Source organism: Megalops cyprinoides, chromosome 3, assembly GCF_013368585.1.
Source record: "Megalops cyprinoides isolate fMegCyp1 chromosome 3, fMegCyp1.pri, whole genome shotgun sequence".
Taxonomy (NCBI): domain Eukaryota; kingdom Metazoa; phylum Chordata; class Actinopteri; order Elopiformes; family Megalopidae; genus Megalops; species Megalops cyprinoides.
The window spans coordinates 36,823,831-36,847,752 of NC_050585.1; the positions used below are offsets into that span (position 1 = coordinate 36,823,831).

Genomic DNA, 23,922 nt, shown 5'->3' on the forward strand with positions numbered 1-23,922 from the left:
TTCGCGATTTTCACTGTTTGTTCTACAGTCGTTAAAATGTATTAATTGATCACAGTAACCTGAAAGCCCATCGCATGAACACAAGCACCGTAATTAGTGATATTACGAACATTGACTGCGGGTAAATGTTTTTCGGGGAGCAGGAATGGATGAAGGACTGGTCTTTGAAAAGCACTTGCTGTTGCCAACCATAAATACGACTACGCCTGGGTTTTGGAAGCTTGCCTCATAGTGACACCTGACCTAAATTTACCTCTGTATAGCCAACCTTTTGCAACAATATCAAAGCTCTTGTTTAGAGCAATCTATCTACAACACGTTTATGGTAGTGTTTGTACTACACATTTCAGTTGCGTTTGCACATACATTCACCCACAGCAATACGTCACTCTGCAATACAATTAGCTGTCTGCGGTTTCCGAATCACGCCATATTTGCGTCGCTTATCTAAAATCTCCATGTCCGAAACATAACAGGCATCGTCTGCCACCGACTGAGCCTGCGCACTAGAGGCGGAGTCACTACACTTTACCTCATTGGACGCGCGGGGAAGGCCGTCTTTTGGTGCAGCTATATCGCTACCGGAGTCCAACAATTTTCTTCTTTCGGTAGCAAGTCGAAATCGTGCAAGATGGTGTTGAAGGCTGTTTGTGTTCTTAAAGGCACTGGGGAAGTCACTGGAACAGTGTACTTTGAGCAGCAGGTAAAGTAGGTCCCTGGCTAGTGATGCATTTTCTTATGAAGCAGAATGAGCAAAATTACCTCGCGGGCCTGCGCGATTTATTAGCTAACTTGAGTTGTCTGACAAGCCAGCCAGTCTAGCTACCTTTCTAACCCCGTCTTCGAGTTCAGGGTTGCAGTCTGCATAGGTACGTAGGCTCAGTTGGTACTGTTCACGTCATCTGTCAGACATGTAGACGTCAATATCGAATATATAGCTAGCTGGGTATCTGTGCTTATTAGAACATTTGGCATTCAGACTAGCTAGGTAGCTAGGAGGTATGAAACATGGTTTGGTGTTAGAAAACTAACGACGTTAGCTAAAGCGTGTCCTTAACTCATCAGTAAATGATTGTCGTCTCTTTAACGTATAGTTGCAGCCTGCTAGTCCTGTGAATATCTCTCTAGCTATGTTGGCTTGCCATGTGCGGCGACCTTTGAACAGCAGTATTGCTCCACGCCCCTAGACCTACTTTGTACATTGCTAAATGACTAGCTAGTAAGCCATCAGTCACTTGTTGCATGCATCCAGCTAGCTATCAATTTTATAATCGGCGCTAAGTAGCTCGATTATGATCGTTACCTACCTGACGTCTGTACCACTTATGACCAACGTTAGCTATAATGGCAGGCCAAACACAAGATGCAGCATTAAGGCTTTCAAGGAACGCATTCTGAATTAAAATGGTTTCGCTCGCTTAGCTAGACTCGTGGACACGAACTACTCATTCTGTCGGAGTAGTCCACGTTATCTTGTGTTCTTGGTGCATTTTGCTGAGTCATTTTCAGAATGGGTTGGCCCCAAACGACTCTAGCGCGTCTAGCTACAGTTTGCAATGCAATTTGAGAACATTGTAGTGATTATGGTAGCTAACCAGCGGGTTGCACAACACGATATGATTCAGCTCACAGTATACGTAACTAGCAATAGGTAGCCTGCCATTGATGTTGCACACACAGAATTGGGTACATTTCATTTCACCACACGTTTTAGACGCAGCTGACTGCACATAGCCTTATGCTAGCTAGCTAGCTAATCTCATGTCAATCTTGCATATTTGTGTAAATTAATGTAATGCTAGCTAACGTTGTCTTCATTGAAGCAGAATTAGCTAGACTAACATTTGATGGCTTGTTTCTGATATTCTTTAGATAAAGTAGGTCGCCGACTAAACTGAAATCAGCTAATATATATGTGAACATTTGGTTAGAAATATTTTCTACTCGGATATACAGGGCCACTTGCAGTAACACCCTTAAATGAAGTTACGTACGCTGTCTAGTAAAGTTGCTTGACGCATTATGGCAAAGAGAAGAGTAAGGGTCAGAATTTTTAGGAGTAAGATTAAGTTGGCTAACTTGGTTAAATTTCCACTGTAAAACGAACTGTCAACGTTAGAACAAAAAATAGCATCGAAATGATCAGATCCGCTTTTTGGAAAACAAAACAAAAGTACCTGAAGCAGACGTTTCCGTCGAAAGAGGGAAGGGGTGACAAACGTGGTTAGATTAACCGTAAACATGTGTCAAGTTTCCCAACCCCGTACAAACTGAGTGATCGTGATTATCAGTATCTGAACTAATTGTTATTTAAACGGCGAAACATATGGCATCAGAGATTACAGCGCCTTCTTAAATTTAAGAAGCCGCCTTCTGTAACAGAGCTGGCCAAATACATTTACCACTGCATTTATCACCGTTAAAAACGGCCTGCGAAACGAAGTAGCTAATGTTGGAGATGTGTATTTATTAATACTGATGTTTAGGGAACGTGTTAGGCATTCAGGCTATAACATACACGTTGAATTCGCTCGTGTGCGACTTGATTCTTACAGACATGTTTTGAGACTAATACTTTTTTAACTGTGCTTCCACTGTGCAATTCGACGGTAATTTTATTTCCGATGGTCTGACCATTGACATTCTAATTTTGCATTATTATAATAATTGTTCCTGGGCTCAAATATGGAGCCTTTGGGGATGTAATACATGCAGAAAAAATTAAATCAAAGGCATGGTGAGGTTAGGTAGTATCGATTCTAAATCCCTTCCACATTCTTCCAGCCTCTTTTAAACCATGAAATCGGCATTTAACCAAAGTTCATCTTGCCTGCGACAGCAGCATAAACACACACCACCAGACTTCCTGCTCATAGCAGTTAATGTATTTTGCTCTGCTAATTTGCCCTCTTCCTGTGTGCATTGGTCAAATGCTTACGGTCATACTTGTTACTCCCCACTGAATGATCAAGTAGAATGAATTGCATACTTATGTATCCATCAGAGTGAATCTGCCCCCGTGAAGCTGACAGGAGAAATCACAGGCCTCAGCGCAGGAGACCATGGCTTCCACGTCCATGCCTTTGGAGACAACACAAATGGTGATGTGCTTTTTTCAAACTCTTCTATGCAGTCCTTCCTGCTCCTGTCACACATTCACACACACACATCCACACACCCACACATCCACGCACCCTCCAGCTCCAGGCAAGGATCCCACTTAGCTTTTAGCCCCACAGTATTTGTCACTGTAGGTAGATGTGTTAGCAGTGTCATACTACTTTTCCATTTTGGTTGTTGCATTGGTACATTTCAGCACACCACATAATGTTGTGCAGCTTCCATTTCATAGAGAAAAATGCACGCGTATCTTAAAAAGCAGCCATCATGTTAATGGCGACTGATTTTTCAGGCACTGTGGAATTGGCAGGCATGGCATGTGTTAATCTTAGCGTGTAATTACATGCACGTGATCTGCAGCCATGAGTGAGGACGGTTCTCTGTGTGCCTTTGTTTTGCAAGGCAGGGCTATACTGATTGAAGGACTGGACTTATGAATAGAAAGCTAGATGTTCAAATCCCAGGTGCAGCAGTGTTGTGTAAATGTGCATAGCCTGCATTGTCTCAGTTAATACCCTGCTGATTAAATATAGAGGGGAAACTTTGCAGGTCGTCCTCAGTACGGGTGTATGGGAAGCAAGGAATGTAATGGAAATGTTTCCTCCACTGTCTGAGTCATCTTCTTTCCTAGGCTGCATTAGTGCTGGCCCACACTTCAACCCACACAACAAGACTCATGGTGGACCCACTGACGAAGTCAGGTGAGTTGCTCTCTGCTCGGAACTACTACAGAAGCCTGGTAAATAATGCTAGATTGCTCCAATTATGATAAAAGGAGTGTTATCCGATATGTAGTGGCAAGGAGCAGGGCTTGTAAACCTTAGGTTACTGGTTCAGTTTGCTTCTGGGGGCACTGCTTGTGTTCCTGTAGGCAAGGTGTTTAACCAGAATTGCCCAGAATTCATTGAATGTCAAACTGCATAGAGTGTATAACATGTTAGAATTGTAATCCATGTAGGTCACTTTAAATAAGAGCATCTGCTTATCAACTAAATCGAAATGTAAATATCTGGTTAAATGTTCAGTAGTGATAGGAGTTCAATGGCATGCTTATTTTGTGCAATTTGTGAGAGTGTAGTTTCTTTTACAAATGATCCATAGCCAGCTGCAATGAAGACATTTCAGAGAAGGTGGTTTTGGTTGGATGCCTGTCATGGTAGTGTCATGCTGCCACAGTGTTTACACATCAAGATCCTGGGGAACTTCTGCTTCTTAAGCCTTCAAACAAGTGGTTTCACTGTCAAATATATGTTTATATTATCTCTTACTTATGGTATTGAAGTACTACACTACACAGAGGTGTATGTGCATGCTCCATGTAAGGGTAAACGAGCAAGAGGTTCATTTTAATATTAGAAGCAAAACCCAAAATAAACCTAGAAATTCTGTATGACTTGTTTTGTACAGGAAAAACATTTGGTAGATTTAATACATATTCACTGCTTATGGGAATGTATTATTTTGATTGTAATTGAATTGTCTGCTTAAGGAGGTGAGTGAGTTCTGATGCTTACTAGTTGCACTTTTGACTGTCCTTGGGGAGGCCCTCTGGTGGTGATTACCTTACTGAGCTTTGAGAGCCAATAAGGAGGAAATATTTCTCCCGTTGACCTAACATTCCTCATTTCCCTCTAGGCACGTTGGGGACCTGGGCAATGTGACAGCAGGGTCTGATAATGTAGCCAAAATCAACATTGAGGACAAAATTATATCCCTGGCTGGTCCACAATCAATCATTGGCCGAACAATGGTGGTAAGGGAAACCTGGCTGCATGTCAGTGTGTTCTTTTTGCCCCTTGTGCATCTCAGACTCAGTCGCACTGCAGGCAGTTTCTCACAAAAATGCCTTTGCCTCTCGCAGGTCCATGAGAAGGCCGATGACTTGGGCAGAGGTGGCAACGAGGAAAGTCTCAAAACTGGCAACGCAGGGGGCCGTCTGGCCTGCGGCGTTATCGGCATCGCAGAAATCAAATAACTGGAACCACCTGAGTAGAGTAGTAGGTGACCGGTAAGGGTGCCCCAGCGTCAGGAAGCTCTTTGAAGATAGATAGTTTTATTTTTGCAAATATTAAGATGTTCAGTAAAAGAGACACTAGCTAATCTGTGCTGTCTTCTGACCAAAAATATACATGGTGTATTAATCTGTAATATGTGTATGTCAGTCAGCTATTCCTCACTACACCTGGTAATCGGCATCCTTGGAATGATTTATATTTTGTTCATCCAGCACCTGTTCACCAAATAAAACGCACTGGTTACAAGCTTGTAATGGGTCTGTAATGTGGTCCTTTGTGGTTTGTGCTAGTTTTGATGGTGAATAAGGGCAACACATGTAAGTAAAGAAAAGGAATGGTTCCTCCTTGGAATTTTCCAGTAATATGATGTTTTGACACTTGGTGGCACCCTTTCCCTACACTGGGTTTGAAGTACGCTGTCTTGATCATACCTTTTGTATCACACTAGAGGGGGTTGTTGTGACAGTGGAGGTCCTGTTGGCTTGACAGAAACACCTGTGTTTGGAACAATGATAATATGGATAATTTAAACTGCTGGTCTATGGACACAAGTGTCCTAAGGGATAGCCAGGTATCACAAAACTCTTAATGTCCGTTTCTAGCTCTTTGAACACATTTCGCATTTGTATTGCCGGCACCTTCAAGCAAACTTTTTTTTTTCTCTCAAGGTGGTCTCTTTTTAGACCAGGAAAGTGCAAGTGTACATGAATTCGTTAGCAAACAAACTCAGGTTCATGTTTTAAATTACTACTTTTCTAATTTGCTGTAGCACATCTCCGTTCACTTAAGCATATACGGATATAATGGGGAATGAAGACAGTGACTGAAGTGCTCTTGCTTTTCCTGCATTACTCAGTTTTCACTGATTAACTGCAGCTGAAACAACTAAAAAGAATTGTGTGTGTCCATGCAAAATCTGTCCATTTGGAAAGGAGAAACATATGAAGCAAGCATGTCCCTTCAGTCCATAGTTTAGTGCTCTGTTTGAGCAGTTTGTTACATATATACAACTGCACACATTTTTGGTAGACTAAAATCATAAATGTGCCAGGTTAATTTCCACAGGGTGGTTCCATCATGTTAATTGTCATCCTGGTGCGCCTTCTATGCTGAGAGTCTGTCACATACAGACGACCCAAACTGAGGACAAGTAAAACCAGAGATACTCTGTGATGACAAACCGCTTTGAAGTAAATAGAAAATATGCTGTAATAGAAAATATGCTGTACAACAATGAAATTTTCCAGAATGTTGCAACATTGCAATGTACTTGGTATTTTTCCATGTGATCTGTGTTTCTGTGGGTGTGAATGGATGGTTTCAAAATAAGCTGTTTTCCCACGTGAGTTCGCCATTAGCTAACTCAAGCGGGAAAACTGATGAACATGGTTCGTAGCTTCACCGCATAAGGTTATACGTTACGCCTGGCGATCGATTTTGATGTTGCTCTGAAGCGGACATATGACTCTATTTGATGCTGGTATTATACAGCTGCCTATGCCGCCAGCCAACACACGCAGATGGTGGCCCTCTCAGTGCTGAAATTACATGCTCTAAGACCTGGTATCAATGGAGGGGTTTCCTGTCTGAAGAAATTGAGCAGTCTTCGAGCATCCTGTGGAAAATGACACATTAATGTATTTAGCATAGAAAATTCTCTGGTGATGGCACCCTCGTTTGCAGCTGACACATTTTTTTACAATAAAGTTCTTAAGTGTGTGTGTGTGTTTTTTTCCCCAGAAAGCAGGGATACACATTTAAATCAGCTGCCAACAGCTGATTTTTTACGTTATATATTTATAGGCTGTATCTCAGGATGCAATGACTTTACAAAGAATGACAACAGAGATGTCATGTTACCAACACAAAAGTCATCGCTTTACCTGTAGAAATTCCGTCAAGCCGCAAATTGGCTCCTGTGTGGAGTGAGTGGCATGTTTAAGCTGCAGCCGTGCACCGTTGCCAGGCGTATGCTGCGCCTCCCTTCGAAGCAGTGCTGTAACAACGTGGCAGCGTGTAAAATCTGGACTCGCTGGTGACTGAAACTAAGCACTGCTCGCATATCGACCACTTTATAACCAAAGTGAAGATGGTGTTGGTGGGTAAATTTCTAAGCAACATGCAATTTTCTGTCGTAGATTGCTGAAATAACGTTGACGATGCCAGTTAAGAAAAACAGCCTACCCCGGGTCCTAATGATTGCGGAGAGCGTGATTGTTTTTTGGTTTTGCTGGAGTGCTAACTGCTACAGTTTGATAGACAACCGGACAATTAATAGCTTGCTCCTATCTAAAATGAACATAATTGTCTTGTCGTTTTACTGATTAAATCCAAGGTTGTTAAATATTTAAACGTTTTAATCAAGTGTGCTTAATGCAACATGCCCAGGTGTGTTGTGGCAGTGTTTCAGTTGCCAGTTACCGATTTCTAACCTATTTCCCAGACATACCAATTTATGTATTTTGTTTTTTGGTAGCCACGTGCTCTGATAAAAAAATCAGGCTGTCAGTTAAATTTAGTCTTATATTCCTTTGAAATACATTAGAATCCACGTGAGATTATGTTAATTTATGTCACCTCCATCTCCCCAGGAAGCCTATAGATATATATCAGTAAATCTTCTTGATCTACCTGCATCTACCCATTTTGTTTCATGTGGAAACGCTGTGAACTACACGATGGGATTTACTGGGGATTGGTAAACAGGAAAATCGAGTGTTGTTTACCACCAGAATCCACTTCTTGTCTACTTCTGTCATGGGATGACTTCCTTCCGAAGGATGAGGTCCTTCGACTTTGCGTCCAAACTGTATGATTTTAACAGAATTCAATTCAATATTATAATTTCCCCCCAAATCTAAATCTAGGCAGATATAAAAATTTTGCTATGGGTGATGAGGAGTTTAGTATGCTGATTGTTGTGAGTTTTTTGAGATGTCCCCAGTTTACACGAGCCCGTGAAAAATCAGAGGATGTGGACAGTGAGGGAAAACGTCCAGGACTAATTAAGCTTTTCTGACAACAAGGTTATGGTCGTTCATTGTTTGACGCAAATAATTTGTGAAGTGTGGCTAATTCCAGTGCGATTTGACGTAATATGTAGAGGTGACTAATCTGCGAAAGCACATTAGGGTACTCTGGGCTGATAGGACCAACTGGTCATTTAAATGGTATAACATTTTCCAACTTGCCGTCAAGCGATGTTTTCGTCATGAAAACAGTTGTTGAAAAAATGTTGAAGGTTGTTTTTCATCATCATTACCCCTGTTAAATGATTTTGTAGAGTGCCACAAAATAAGCAAAAAAGGTTGAAATGCAAAATAATGTGAAGTTCGGTTTTTTTTTAAATGTGTCATCGTGTTGATCTGCCTACTTAATAGTAACTGTATCGTGGACGTTTCCAGTTATATAGAAAATTGGACCACAAGACATTTCCGATGTTTGCTCCCTGGCACAATGTTGTTACAAACTCTTTAAATGACGATCGTGACGGGTTGTTGACTCAAATTTGATTCTGAATCGAAATTAAATTCTCACTGATTTTGCTCCTATCTCCAGATTGAGATTGTAGTGTAGCTGACATGAGCTGGCGCTGTCATGAACCCTCAAGAAATCAGGAATTTAACACGCAAACACATTTAAATAGAGACTCAGTCAAATTGTTGAGTGGTTTGATGCTTTGTACTTAAAATTTTAAATCTAAAGTTGAAGCCAGTGTTACATTTTATGCTACCACTGACCGTTTTATGTTATGAGGGTGGACAGATAGTGAGAGAACAGTTTATATGCAGAGAAATCACAGAGGATACACAGCTGGGGTGAATAAATTGACATATTCGCTGAAGCATATGCAGTCAGTCAAGCATGATGACAGGAGAAGCCCATATAAATAGCCATATCAAAAATATTTATGGGAAGAAGAAGCAATGAATAATGAATGAGATGTCCAGTGGAGCCAGAAAATTGCACACAGCCAGTCATACTCAAGAAGATACAGCCTGCTTAACTAAAACAAGCAACACTTCAAAAGTGAGACTGACGCTTGAATCATTATTACGTTTCTAATCATTTACAAACATGACAAAAAATATATATTTCTGTTTTTTTATATAAATTTTTACAAACATTACATATGCACATAATCACTGGCACATTACTACAATGCTATTTTACAGATGTATGATGCCAGTATCTAATGTATATAGGTCACACGTACATTTATGAAACAAAAAAAACAAAAAACAAAAAACACTGAATGCATTAATTTCATGCTTTTGAGTTTTGAAGAGTATGATTACTCAATGACCAGAGGGCTTTTATCTTCCTGCCAGCAAGTCACATGACACACATACTTCTACTGAGGACAGTGTCAGCCCTAGTGAACCCAGTAGCCTACATTACTAAATTTCACTGCACTTTAGCTATAAAGCTATCTACAGTGGGCAGTGTAAAGTGGATTGTGTATGAGAGTGGGTGGGCTGGCTTATTGCAAATGGGACCTGGGAGGGAATGGGGGAGGGGAGGGTCACTGAATAACAGAAACTAATCTGTCCTCTCATTTTCATCGTCTGCGGGTACCAGGTACTGTGTAATAAAAATTTCTACTACTGAGGGACAACCCAATTAAACTGAAAGGGAGTCTTGCCTTTACATCCAATAACAGAGTAAGAACAGGGTAAAATTGTTATGGGGAAGGCTGCACGTTTTGAAAATGTGAAAATAGAGAATAGAAAGTAGTAGTAGAGTTTTCACTTTCTGTGAAAACAGAAAGTGCCATCTGTTTGCAAAGGGATGGATCAGATGGATTAACTTAGTGCTCAACAACTAAATTGCCCTGGCAATTCTGATTTACAAGTTCTTGGTGCTTCCAACCAGACACTTACCTTGAATTTTATTTTCTCACAGAAAAAGTCAACATGTCAAATAACAATTTGTTTTAACTACTGCATTTGAACCATTTGTTTTAATTTTTTGTGACTGTTTTTTATTTTCACGTGAAGTCTTTAAGGCACTGCCAGACAGCTTTGGGCAGTGCCTTTTTGCCTCCGGGCAAGCGGGCTTCCAGGGCACTCTGGTTATTACAGCTGATCTTGCTTGTCTGTGTCTGAAGGTGTGAATGAGGGCTCAGCGTGGGAGGCTGACTGCGCAGGACAAGCACCTGGAACGTAAGCTGCTTGGCTGAGTGCACCGATATGTTGCTCTCACATGACCACATAGAAAACAAGTAGAGCTCCCTCTGCAGGTGTACTAGGGGACTGTGAGGGTATCAGACAGTGAATTTCATCTACTAAGCCAAAATATTGAAATATCTGTTGAGCTTGTGTCTTCATCGTCTAAATGACAAACACAACAGTGTGTTGTTAAGTTGGAATTGCATATACTGGATGGATCAAACACTAAGGAGTAGACATGAGCTGGGTTTTTGACTTTATATTTCAGAGGTGCTATGGGTAATAGAAATAATTATTATCTGTAAGCCACGCCGCATAGTCACAAGAGCAATGTGGAGTGTGTTATACAATAGGAGAACGTGGTGAACATGGATAGGTGGAAGCAACATTTTTCTCCGAATCTTAGAGCTTGAATGGGCAGAGGCTGGTGCCATCATTTGATAGCTTCATGTTTTTGAATCATTGAAGGGGATTGTTTACTCTCCTCCTCTGAGTGAATAGAAATCAGTCTCCTAGCAACACAGGTTTTATCCCTGTAGTTGTTCGGCAGACAGAGATATGGAGGCGGTGCAGTTTTTGTTGTTGAGGTTACATAAGACACGCTGTGTTCAAAAGAGCCCTCCTGACAACAGCATGTCAGAACACATTTTCAAGGGTTTCCCTCTTTCCAGATGTGGCTTCAGGAAGTAGGTTCACTGCTCACCGTTGATCTCTAATTATTTAAAATGAAGTAGTCAGTTCTGAGTTTTCTAAGAGTATGAATTGATGAAGATGATTAAGTGGTGGTGATGATAAATGTCTGATTTTGAGTAGCTAGAGGGAACCATCTCCTTTTAGAAAAATCATTATCAGTTTCCTTCAAATTAAAGTTTGCTGGAAGTTTGTGACTTGACTTTTGGTCCTTATGCAATTTTTGCTGATGGTGTACTCACTATAAGCTCTTTCAATTTAGAATATTCTAATGCTAGACCAATCCAGTTCTCTGGTATACAAATATTCAATGTCGCCCCACTAAGTTAACCATAGCAGTTTCACAGTGATGGCTGCTCCTTTTCTCTTCACATCCAAGTAAACAGAGCCAGCTTCCGCCCCACTCAGTTCTGGTGCTCAGGAGACATTTTTGACTTGCTGTTAGATGTCAGAGGTCAAATGACACACATGCCCTCTCACAATGTACTGGGTCAGTGACTACACTCCTTCAATTGCTGGCTCGTGACATGAGCTTTGACCTTCGGCTTAGCTGTTATTTGCCTAATTGTTCTAAATAAACTGTCTGAGAGGGGGGCTGAGGACCAGTCTGTTTCCCACATTCACAAGGATTCCTATGTGATTTCCATTGCTGGGGAGAACCTTCTGGTACAGGCTTTTTCCCTCAGACGTCATGCGCTTGTAAGCTCCTAATAGAAAGGCAAGTTCAGTGGGTTATGCTTAAAGCTCACTCGAGCTTCGGAGCCCAGCACAGCTGTGATAAATCTCACAGGGCCATTGCTAACCTATATTTGAACCTATACATATTTAAAGGAAATAGAAAGCAGCTCAGGCAGAATCGGGGACATCTGCTCCTGATTTGGAGGCCTTATCAGATTAGTTTGAATTAAAAAACTGGGAGAAAACAAAACACGCAGGAATGAAACAAAAAGCTTTTCTTCGCTGCCGGTTCCATGGGTGGAAGAGGTCACACTGCAGCCTTTACTTGTTGGAAGTGTATTTATGAAGTTATTTGTCACTAAAAGTGGTGGTGTTGTTTTCCGTGTCAAGTGGGGATTACTCATCATTGTTTCATTCAGCTGACCATCCAAAGTAATTTAAAGATATTAACTAATTTGCGCTGCCGTTTCAATCACTTCTTAAGGGCACAGCAGCAGTGGCTAAATTGGGAATGGGATCCATGAAGACCTCTGTGAACCTGCACGAAGGGAATTTGACCCCTCACCCGATCCTTACAAAGTGCCAGACGGTGTTGAGTTAGCCTTCTGGCTCTCTGCTTGTCCAGAGGTACCAGCTGGAGTCTGATTGCTCAGAGACATTCTACTCTCAGCTGCCAGCTCTAGAAGCAAGAGGACCCTGTGGTCCATAGGGGATGTGAATCATATTTCACTTTGGTGTACTATATTTTAGTAAAAATCTACTCAACAACCTGCTACCTGGAGCATGTCTTTCCATAGTGATTGCTCGCCTGGTAGTTTGTTAAGGTGATCTAAGCCTTATTTCTTTAGATAGAATTCAAAGGCATTTGCTGGCTGCCAATCTGTTCTAACATGTGGACGTAACTAGACACATTTTGTGGTCACACAAGTCAAAGAACACTCCCGAGGATACCTGCCAGCCCTCTGAGATAGTACAACACACACTCTTTATGCTAAAACTGTAGCCAAGATTCTGTGCCCCATCGCTAATGTGTACGCCTGTGGGACTTTGACTTCTTGGCACATTCCTGCTATAATGCAGGGAAGAGCTGGAATTTAAAAGGTCACCTCAGACATATTAAGAAGATAATGGGTTCAGGGTGTACTTGGCACGCTGAGCAATTGCACATTGGCCTTCTTGCAGGTGGCTAAATAGATCTCTCACTCTCTCTGATTTTTATGGTTGTAGGGCGGTCCGCAAGAGCAGAGGGAAGAAAGCCAGCTTTCAAGTGACGGTTTGAGTAGCAGCCGTTCAAACACCACAGTCAAATACCCGCGGCAATGCAAATGATTGCTATAAGTGCTGAGAGGTTAGGTGACTGTTTCGGCAAATTCAGAGTGCACTGGCACTCTCTTACAAATACAGTGTTGACCATGAAATACAAACAAGCAGCGCTGATTGATTTGGACCACTGAAACATAAGGCCAATCCATGAGAAGCATGCTGATCAAGGTAGGAGAGCCGTCTGAGCATGTCGTAATAGGCATTCTGTATTCGAGAAGTGTATCAGGAGCTGTGCCTTCAGAGCCACCAAAAACAGGCATCAATAACATCTGCAGCTGTGTGTCAGCTAAAAAGCCAGTATAAGTGTATGCTGTAGGGGTGGCAGGGGGAGGTTAGCCTGGGAGTGGACAGACCCAGTCCCAGGGGGCAGGAAGGTGATCTCTTGGGTGTGTGTGAGTTCTTCCATGCAGGTGAGAAGTACTCTGATGCTCGCTGTGGAGCAGACTGGGGCAGGTCTCACTCTTCTCTGCCTGCCAGCAATAGGGTGAGGCCCCATTGCCTCAAACCCTTCCTGTTTTTTTTTTATTATTGATTGCTTTCTAAAGCAAGTGAAATTGTCGCTCTTCCTCATTTAAAAAGTTTCTGACATAAAGTACAAACGATTTTTTGAAAGGTACGCACTCTGCATAATTTAATTTTTTTCTGGCACATATCTAATTGTTCATTCATTTGCTAAGGATCCTAAATAAGGACTTTACCATTCTTGTTGAGGTTTGCATTTTGTGTGTGTATTTCTTCAAAGAGATCCCAAATTTGCATTTTTCTCTTTTTTTGCATATCTGCAACTTTTTTTTTAAATCAATTGATGTTGATTCCAAGGCAGAAACATCTGAAGAAATTAAGATTAAATAGACTTTTATTAGAATCTCAGCTCTTTGGAGCACTGGTTTTCCTGGTTTATGAAATGTTAAGAAATTCTATATGAGCTGTTTTAAAATGTTGCCAGGGCAAATCAATAAATCAGAAGAAATTTAACTTATTGCTGCTGATGCACTGCAATGCAGTTACAATGGGAACACATAGCATTATATAACCACTTTTACAAATCTCAGGCAAGTTACCAAATACGTTTGATAATGTTCTCGTTGTCAAATCAAAGAAAGTATAAAGGTGTTTCAGTAATTCTGCTTCATTAACAAGCTTCTGTCATACCCACAGCTCCAGCAATTGAGGCCCCCCAGACCTGGGCTGTAATTAGCGTGTTTTAATTAAAAAGGTAATATCTTTGTCAGGATACAGCAGACACCCCAAGGCACTTTGAGAATTTCAGATTGTGAAAAAGGGAGAAGTAATTGGAAGACATTGTGTTCTGTGTGCCCTAGCATTGAAATGCAGCAGGCACACAGTTCCCTTTCAGATGCTGAGAAGAGGACAGTGAATTTCTGGAAACATCTGAAGAATCTTGTCAACCTCAACCATAAAACAATTCTCTGCAGATTGATGTGCACGCTATGTTCTGCACTCAGTGGATGAGGGACTTGGGGATGGGGGGAAAAACATTTTAGCTGTGCCCAGTTTCATAACAGTTTTCCTCCTGACAGATTTATAGAGGTATCATTTGCAAGGTCAATCTGTTTTCATCAAACATAGTTGTGGACAACAATCAACTTGTACTGAACATGACCATGGACAGCAGGTTTCAGTGAGGTCTCTGAAAGTGTGGTAACAGGGAACAGAAGTAGAATGTTATTTAAAAGAACACTTCTCCTTTCCTCATCACCCTTCACACATTTCACGCACTAATGGTTCTCTTTGTGTCTTGTGATAGAAATTAACCCTTGGCTCAGGGTTATCCCAGCATTCTTAACTGTGCTGTCATGTAATCACCAATGGAGGGGGTTGCTTCTGGTTGAACGTCCCAACTTGAAAAATATTGGTGATAATGAGATTGTATTTACAGACTATAAAAGTGCATGCGTGTTCATTTAAATCCCCTGAAGAACCAACATGAAAAGGTTTTCCCTTGAAATTTTTTTTTCTTGGCAGTGCGTACAGTATATTGCAGCAGAATGTAAATAATTCAATATGAAATACACAGCTTATTGTAGCAAGAAAGGAATTGTTAATGGAGGGAATTTTCTTACAGATGCATGCCCTACTTTCTAGTGATTCTGTGTTTCCTCCTGTTTTAATATATATGTGTGTGTATATATGTAATTGGTGTAGTTGGACTGAATACTGGGAAAATGACTCACTCATCTGTTTGTCAATGTTCCCTTGAAACAAGGGCCTGGTGCCAGTACTACACCATTGTAATCTGTCTATACCTTTTTTGGTTTATTACATAAAACTTTTATGGATCCCACAGACTGCTGAATGATATGTTTTTAACTAAAAAAGTAAGATTTGCTTAAATGAATTTCTCAGAATTAAGTACAAATGTCAAAGCGTTATTATGGATTTCAGGCCTACTTTTTTCTTGCTGAAATTATACAAGCGTGCACATACCATACCATGGCTGTAAATGCACAACAAAAGATATGACTGTTGAAGAATTTTGGAGGGCAAGCACTTGTGTCAGATTGTGATTCATAGTACACCCACATTTTAAAGGCCTTCAGCAAATATCTAGAGAATTTACACTACTGTGGCATGTTTATCATTTTGTGAAGTAACATGTCTTTTTTCAAGACCTCTCGACTAAAAAAAAGGAGGGATGGAGGTGGTTGTGGGCGGTGGCTTTGGTGAATAATAACTTTTGCTGTGTTTGCTCTCATGATTTTAAATCCTAGTAACGTTCTTCAGCTCCCCCCCCCTCAACTGGTTGGTACATGCTTAGAGCTTGCACCAAAGAAACGCGTGTGGTTGCTGATGGGGCCTATCCTCACAGTGGGTGGCATCAGTTTAGTGTCTCCATTGAGGGAGGATTATACCAACACTCTCCTTTGGGACAAGGTATCAGCCTGTCTCCCAGGGAATATTATCCTCTGATGTCTTAATCCTCATCGCCACTCCTCCTGCTAGCTCTCTTCTGCAAGTGAAGCTTAGGTGTTTTTTTACAGTAAGTGGTGGTATGGTTTTAGGTGGCTGTAGAGACTTAGAATGTGCAGTGTGCGCGGGAGAAATACTTAAGGGACAAGTTAATGGGAACGGACATATAGAATTGTCAAGCTGGAGCTGTAGTCTGATTATGTCGTTGTCGCTTGACCTGGAAATAAGTGATCCCCATGTTGGGTGGGTTCGAGGGGGGGAGATGCTGGCGGCAGACTTTTCTGGCTTTGGCATGCCAGTTTTCATTTGTATGCTGTGTGTCTCTTGAAAGGGTCTCTGTGTTTCATTTTTCAAAGTAATATATGCAGAGGAGGATGAGGGGTTACTGTGCAACATCAGGGTAATGCTGATGAAATCGAAGGAAGAGGCTATTTGGAGGAGCAGGTTGTCTTTATAGGTCAGTGCTGTTCTTGTAACATGGTTTATTAATGCCATGAGGTGCATGCCATCCTATGAAAGTAAGAGAAAGAGGAAAATATGGGTCTAAGTGTAATGTGAGCTCAAGTGATTTAGTGGTTTCACAAACTGAACGCAAATGACTGCGTTGCACCTCAGATTTAATTTCACAATTGCAAGTTGCTAAGAGCGATACTGTAAATGTCTCCAGACACAAACAATGCCGCATATCCCATGCCCCACAAAATGAGGTTATCCTAACATTACATATATTTAGTAGGGACTCATGGGAAATGCATCTAATGCAGGATTAATAGATACTGTAGGACACAAAATGACCCATTGGTGTGTTTGCAGTTTCACTAAAGATTAGCCAATAGGGACTAGAATGAAGACAGGAACACACAGGTGTCCTTGTAAGGAAAAAAAATATGAATGCTGCATTTTCAGACAACACAGTCTAGTGCTTTGACTTTCTGCTAATTTTATCTCATTCCTAGCATTTATGATAATATTCTGATTGGTTGGATTTTTTGGTCCAGCTCTGTATAGAAAGCTTTGAGTGAGGGGGTTGTGTGTATGTATGATTACCAGCTTGTACAGAACACTGTCTGCATTGCTGCAACACTATAGCAGAATGATCGTGTAAGGTGCCAGTTTCTTATAGTGAGGCTGACAGTGATTAAGGGGAGTTCGTGTTCTGTGGTGACAGAGATCATTTGGAAAGACATGCTGTCCAAAAGAGAAATGTTGTAGAACCAATTCAGTGTTATTCAATCACAGTTTGACATTATTCATTTGCTCCGCAGATGCCCATGTCTAACATAGTGTACATTTTTCACATTACGTATTGAGAAGACATACTTACTGCACCTGCAGTTGGCTACCTTGCTCAGGGGTAAAAGGCTTTAGCACCTGTTACCTTCTGTGGCCTGTTGCATATATATTTTGAAGATGATGGAATCCTAAAAATTAGATTAGATTAGATTCTTTGTGCTTTTTATTCATGCATGAATGTTGTTTGTGTTCAGGGCCCTGTGTGCTCATTCACAAACCCTTAGTGCCTTTTGTCATCAGGTCCATCTTTGTCAGTTAGAAAGCATGACAGTGTGTGTGTGTGTGTGTGTGTTTGGCTGGACAGTTATTGGATAATTAGTTGCCTGCTTAATTGAAAAGCCACACCCACCAGGTTATCTCATTGAAAGGGGCTGTGGGAAAAGGCCAGAGCAAAGACAAGACTAGGGGTTTTTTTTTGGTTGTACTTTTGGTTGTACGCCTTTTATATGTTTTTGTCCTTGTTTTAAAATGTTTATCCATTTTCCATATGCCTGATTATCCTGCTTTTAACATGCCTTATTTGTGTGTAATAAATTACGCATTGATCTCCATCCCAGTGTGTTTTTATTTTAAACAAAAACTTTTATATGAAAAGCAGTGGCCAGCTTCTCAAATGGCGGTGGCTGGGAGCCTGAGGCAAATGTAACATTGCTAGTGATGGCTGATGCACAAGGAGGACAAATTTACCCATAAATACATTTGTTTCAAAATGCAATACAAAACAAGGGACCTAGCCTCAAGCATAGCCACAGCAAACAATTCCTGAGGAAAAACACGGAGACTCCTGCTTACCAGCCACACTCCTGTATTTAGTAGTCCCATTGATAATGTAGTACAGGCTTGTTAACAGAATGGCTAGTTCACATATACAGTTACACAGGCTATTACACAGACAATGACAATCACCTGTGTAATAACCTATTCTACATGAATTGATTGAGGAGTACTACAGTTGTTAATTGGGACAGATGAAAAACAGAGGATCCTCAGTTAAACACTTTTAAAGAACAGATTAAACATGAAACATTTCAGTTTTGGATGGGGTGTGGCACAGATATAGGCTCTCCTTCACATATATTGCGTCATACTGTATGTGGACTGATTGCCAGGTTTGTCTTGTGAGAGAGCTCTGCTAACCCCTCAGAGAACAAGGAAGGCCTTATAGTGTCCAAAGACTTGTGAGGACACAAGTGCATCTGTAGGCCTACAGGTTTTCCAAACAGAGGTTCCCTTTGTTCAGTATATATTTTTTAAAATACTCTGTTTAATGTCACTAAATATGCGCTGGATAACTGAGTTAAGCGTTCTTGCATTGCATGTTCTGGAACGTGCTCTGCGGTGCTTGGCTCCCAGTCAGCAGATGGTTTAGTAAAGAAGATGAGCCGTGCGTGATCTGCTCTCTCTACAACCCCACGTTTGTTTACACACAGGTGGTCTCAGACGGACCCGGGTCCGGGAGCAGCTGCTGCACGAAAACACAGGGCGCTAGATTCAGCGTGCGATGCGCCGTGCCTGGCCGTTGCTGCCGACTTGTCCTGTTTGCGTGCCTTATCTCTGTGCGTGCCACGGGTTATCTTTCCACCTGGGTCTGGTTTTGCATTATGAGGAAACGCAAATGGCAACGGTGCCGCTCGTGTTAGTGATCCTATGAGGAAATACCCAAGACCGCGCTTTTGGGATTTTGCTGGATGATTGTTGTGACGCCTCAGATTTGTTTGTAACATTTCATCTAGCGAGCATTAAGACCATTTCAAAGCCTGAGCTGGTGTAGCTTCCTGGGGTGGTCCTCATTCCTCATAAAAGCAAAATCCCGTGTTTTATCACCATCCTTGCTCATCATTTAAACCTGAAGAGCTTGATGTTGCGTTTTTCTCCTTTGTACAAAAGCTTCTGAGTGCTGTGTGGAGCTACTCTTGTATATAATTATACAGAGTAATTGCTAAAGGAAAAGAGATCTTTCAGGAGCCCAGTTTTATACTTTTAGAGAAGATTGCTTTCTGTGGACTGGAAAGGCTTGAGAAAGAGCTTCGTCCTGTATCAAAGCATTAAGGTTGGGGATGAGGGTATTTTTAAATTTTATCTTATAGATGAGACTGAAATACAAGTGTCACAGTCACTGAGGTCAAATGATAGTGCATTTAAATAGACTTCTTTGTAAGTCCTTTTCCTTAATCTGCATTCTGAGAAGCTCATTGTGCACCCTATTATCAGTTTTTCTTGGAATGTCGAGAAAGCACAGACGTCTTGCGTCCAAGAAAATAAATAAGGGCAGAAAGAGACAAAAATAAACGGCCAGCTTGAGCGTTTATATTAACAAGGCAACTTCAGGACTTTGGATCAAGACCCTCCTTGAAAGGTTCTGAAGTCGTTCACCAGGCAAAGGGATTTTAATAAGGATTCTTGTACAAGTCCAATCGAAGCTGTTTTGGGGAAACAGAACCAAACATGACCAGTCAGGACCAGTGGAAAACATGAGAGGAGAGGAAAGAAATGTAACAATTTCATTGTGGTGAGTGAGTGTTCACACATATAACTGTAGCTGACTTTCATAAAAGTTGGAAAGCACTGTCTGCTGGTGAAAGACTGGAGTTGGTGTGTTGATTCTATTATCAGGAGGCATTTCTCCAGTGATCACTCCTCGGGAACTTTTGCCAGATGAGATTTGGATGCTGTTCCACCCCATGGTGGCAAGATGGCTTCTGGTGCCTGGATCCTGATCTGCGGCGGCAAGGCTGGAATGGTCAGATCTCCCGAGAGCAGATGGCATCTTGTAGCTTGTCTCGGGTTGCTGAGGCTCGCTCTCTAGTCCCTAGGAACACTGTGTTGGATATGGAGTGCTGAGTGCTGTGGAGTGCTCTCATTCCGCGTGGAAGCTCCTGTCCCTACGTGCCCATCTTTTATATATTAGGATTCATCAAAGTTTGGTTTCATCATATAATCCTCGCTGCCACTTTAACCTGTCAGCGTGCATATAACATGGCGCTTTGCATGAAATTAACCCATTTTTACTTGACATCCACGCCGCGCAACAATCAGCCCTGGTGCAGCGTAAGGCGATCAGCGAATGTTATAAAAAGAAGGGGGATAATTTGACTACTGATCAACCTTCATGTCGCTGGCATGTACGCCTTTGCATACATTTACATGCTAATTTCCCCACCGCCATTGCGACTGCCAAGTTCGGGATAAGGTCTAAATCCATGTGTATATATATTCCTCATATTTGGAGGGGCGGCGCTCACCACCCCTGGTTCATTTTTGCACATCATTTGAGCATTTGCCTTAATTTGCTCTCTGCACCAGAGTTCCCGGGCTTTGATGTAAATTGGAGAGCGCCAGCTCTAGAGCAGATCACTGCGGCTCTCCACTAATTATCTTGAGGGTTCTGCTCTTTCAAGTGCCTGAGTGCGCTGCATTTCTCTGCATGGCCCCTGACTGTAAATCTGCACACTCCTCTTTCCTGGGGTGTGTGCTGCACCAGGGGTGAAGGATTCTCAGTGTGCTCCCCAAATCAAATGAGCCCTTAAAATATCCCATCGCCCTCGCTCTCTTGCCTGCACCAACTGTGACTTTTTGGTAACTTCTCCCTTGCGCTTGCTTGGGCGATTGATATATTTAAGAGGTATTTAAAGAGGCTGGTCAGGCACAATTTCTGTGTTTGAGCAGCCTGTCTCTTCTAAAGTAACAAAATCTCATTAATGTGGGTACAGCTCAGTACATTCTGTCCGTGGGAATTACCTGATTTAAGAGCATGTACAGCACAATTTTTCAGTATTCTCTCAAAAATTGTAACTCTACAAAAATATTTAGTGAACTTTAAACCTGTGAATATCTGTTGGAGAAAGCCAGTGGGAGCACTCTGTGCACTTTTGGTATTGATGCAAAAGTAGGTTGTAGTGCGTTAACTTAAATAAGCTCCAATTTATTGCTCTTCTTCTGCAAAAAAAGTGAACATTCTGTGCTGTAGATATATCACTCCAGCTATCATTGTGAAAAAGAGGGATGTCTTATCAGCTCCCATAGGCCGATCCTGATAGTTGTGACTGCTCACCACTGATTGCTGATTGCTCGTGTCAGCAGCGGAAGTTACAGCATGAACATACGGAGATAAGGCGCTGGTTTTAGCAACTAGGAGAAACACTAACAGTAGAATCACATCCTCTGTACGTCACATTCCCCGTTTTAGTCTGTGAGAAAAGGAATCCTTGCACACTCTCTTCCCCCTCCTGGGTAAAACCTCCGGATTGTGTCACGTAAATGTGCATCATGTTTTGTTCCTCCTTTCGGATTGCTGCAGTCTCAGTCCCAGTTCTGTAGGTTTATAATTCTGAATATTAACCTTTGAAAAAAACATTGCTAGCAGACAAGCACAAGGGAATATATTGGTTTTTTAAATTTAGCCAGATCCACTGTTTGCATAAATAGCTTTTCCCTGCTTTTGTTAGTTTCCAAAGGGCATTGCAGTGCATTATCTCTCCGGCATGAATATTTATAATTTGGTTATAGGGCTCTAAATAGCTACAAGCAAATTTGGAAGTGACCTTGGCACATGTGACAGATATGATTAAGCTGAAATCCGAGACAGAGCAGCGCTTTTGTGTAATACCTGGCTCCGTACATACAGTAAGACCTTTCTGATGGTAATGGGGAATTTAATAGCTGAAGACAGGGAGCTGCTGAATTAACTGTAAGCCAGTGCTATTGTTAGTCCTGAGGTAGGTTTATTATGTATCCCCTCAGTTTGACTGGTGATAACTTTATCAGATTTGGCAAGATGGGGAAAAGGGGGGTGGGGAGTGTGGCGGTAAACCAGGCAATGTGTGGGATTACAAAATGTACATTAAATGCAGAGAGCAGCAATGTGGGTGATGACAAAGTGACGATTAAATGGGTTAAATGCCAATTGTGGGGATAGCAAAGTAATGCTTAAATGGGTTAAATGTCACTTCTTAGGATAACAAAGCGGTGAGTTAAATGGGTAAAATGGCAATGTGGGGGACTGAAAGAACGGTGATTGAATGCGTATAATAGCAATGTGGGACGAAAATCTGTATTAAAGCAGAGGAAATCCAATCTGGCTCAGATTCCCCATGTATGATTTGGACTGGTGAGAGGCTCTAGCTAACTGTCTTCCCTGGACCCAGCCCACTATAAATAACATAATTGAAGAAATCAGCAGTTGTTGCCTGACCTTTGACCTGAGGGTGGGTGGAGCTAAAGCCTGAATGCATGTATGGTGGCTAAAGTTGCAGTGATGTAGGGCCTGTAATGTGCACTGCCAGCCTGCGGGGCACACCAGTGGGGAATCCTGTGCATTTGAGATTTTGGCAATAACAATGAGGAGGCAACATGTGTGGGCACTGCATGCCCGTGAAGTGGTAAATGTGGTGACACCGCCGTCTGTAACTACTGAACCTGCCAGGCTGTCTCGGTACGTACTGGGCGGTAATTCAGACTCAGCGCAGAGGGCTGTGGCTTCACATGCTGTGTGGGACCCAGTTGCATGTACTCTTTCATTGCCCGAGAAATTAAAAAAACAGCGGTGGGAAAACCATTCCCAGCTTGCTGTGGATGAAAGCCTCAGTCAGAATGAAAGAGCTGTATCAATTGGCGCGACGGAGCCGTTTCCCAGACTACATGTCTGCTATACTGGAGGAGGACAGAGACAGACAGACTGAGTGATAGAGAGAGAGAGAGAGAGAGAGAGAGAGAGAAAGAGTGTAAGGGAGTCTCTTCTGAAGCAGAGCTGTTGAAATGACCCCCTCGCTGTTATCACCTCGTGCTTCTGACAACAACTGCTCCTATCACTGCCTGCTCTGGCACCAGGCCAGTAGCTCTGAGCAGAAGCGAAGGTTTGTGGTGCAGGGGGTCGACTGTCCACATTGTGAGGCGGGATGAGTAGACAGAGGGTGCCACAGTGAACCCCTAACCTACGCTGAAACATAAGACACTAAATTGGCCTGAGCCCATATATTGCAATGGGTGACAGGGAGAATGTTCATGTACAGCACAACTGTTCTCCATGATGCATTGCTAAAAATGAGAATTACAGTGTTGGCCAGAGAATAGATGTGGTAAAACTTCAATTGTCACTTCCAATCATTAATTATTTATTATTTTTATGAAGTCATTGGTTATTCAAAGCCCCTTATCTAGGGCACCTTACACCGTGTTAATCGTGTGACATTACTAAATTAACACAGAAGTCAGTATTCCTGCACACAGTGGATATTGTAGTTTTGTCTGTCTGCGCATGCTGCAGTGTTTATGAGAGAATATATTTTTTGTTTTATTTGTTTCATTTTCCCTTCATCACAACATTAAAAAAAAAATTATAGTAAGACATCTACAAATACCCATAATCCATAGGATTTTTCTTTTCAGTTTCATTCATGATATAAATATATAAAACAGGTTTCATTTCGGGATGGGTTTTTCAGGCAGTGAAATTAAATAAATAAATAAATAAATAATACCTTAAAGCAATTGGGTCAAGTTAGTATACAACAGCTTAAGTGGACTGTTTTAATATTATATTCACATTTGAATCATATGGTCGCATAACGCTGCCTTTATGACAGAGTATCTGAACTGAAGTAGGGCAACCTCAGGCAGGGAGGTCCCTACGCCGCCCACCTTACCTGGAACTTTATCACTGAAGTGTGTTGCCTTCAGAGCAGAGGAGGAGGAGACCGATAGCA

General features: G+C 41.8%; 1 protein-coding gene across 1 annotated transcript; it reads left to right on the forward strand.

Annotated features, from left to right (window-relative positions):
• Nucleotides 1-547: 547 nt before the first annotated feature.
• Nucleotides 548-5,389, forward strand: sod1 (superoxide dismutase 1, soluble). Its single transcript, XM_036523467.1, has 5 exons — nucleotides 548-703; nucleotides 3,005-3,101; nucleotides 3,752-3,821; nucleotides 4,756-4,873; nucleotides 4,982-5,389. Exons 1-5 carry the CDS (start codon nucleotides 632-634, stop codon nucleotides 5,093-5,095), a joined length of 471 nt encoding a protein of 156 aa, XP_036379360.1. The 5' UTR covers nucleotides 548-631; the 3' UTR covers nucleotides 5,096-5,389.
• The last annotated feature ends 18,533 nt before the right edge of the window (nucleotides 5,390-23,922 follow it).

Bases quoted from the DNA above. Each gene is read 5' to 3' on its own strand.
- sod1 (XM_036523467.1), top strand. From the start codon at position 632: ATGGTGTTGAAGGCTGTTTGTGTTCTTAAAGGCACTGGGGAAGTCACT. The intron at 704-3,004 runs GTAAAGTAGGTC...TGTATCCATCAG, and splicing joins CAGTGTACTTTGAGCAGCAG to AGTGAATCTGCCCCCGTGAA. The intron at 4,874-4,981 runs GTAAGGGAAACC...TGCCTCTCGCAG, and splicing joins TCATTGGCCGAACAATGGTG to GTCCATGAGAAGGCCGATGA.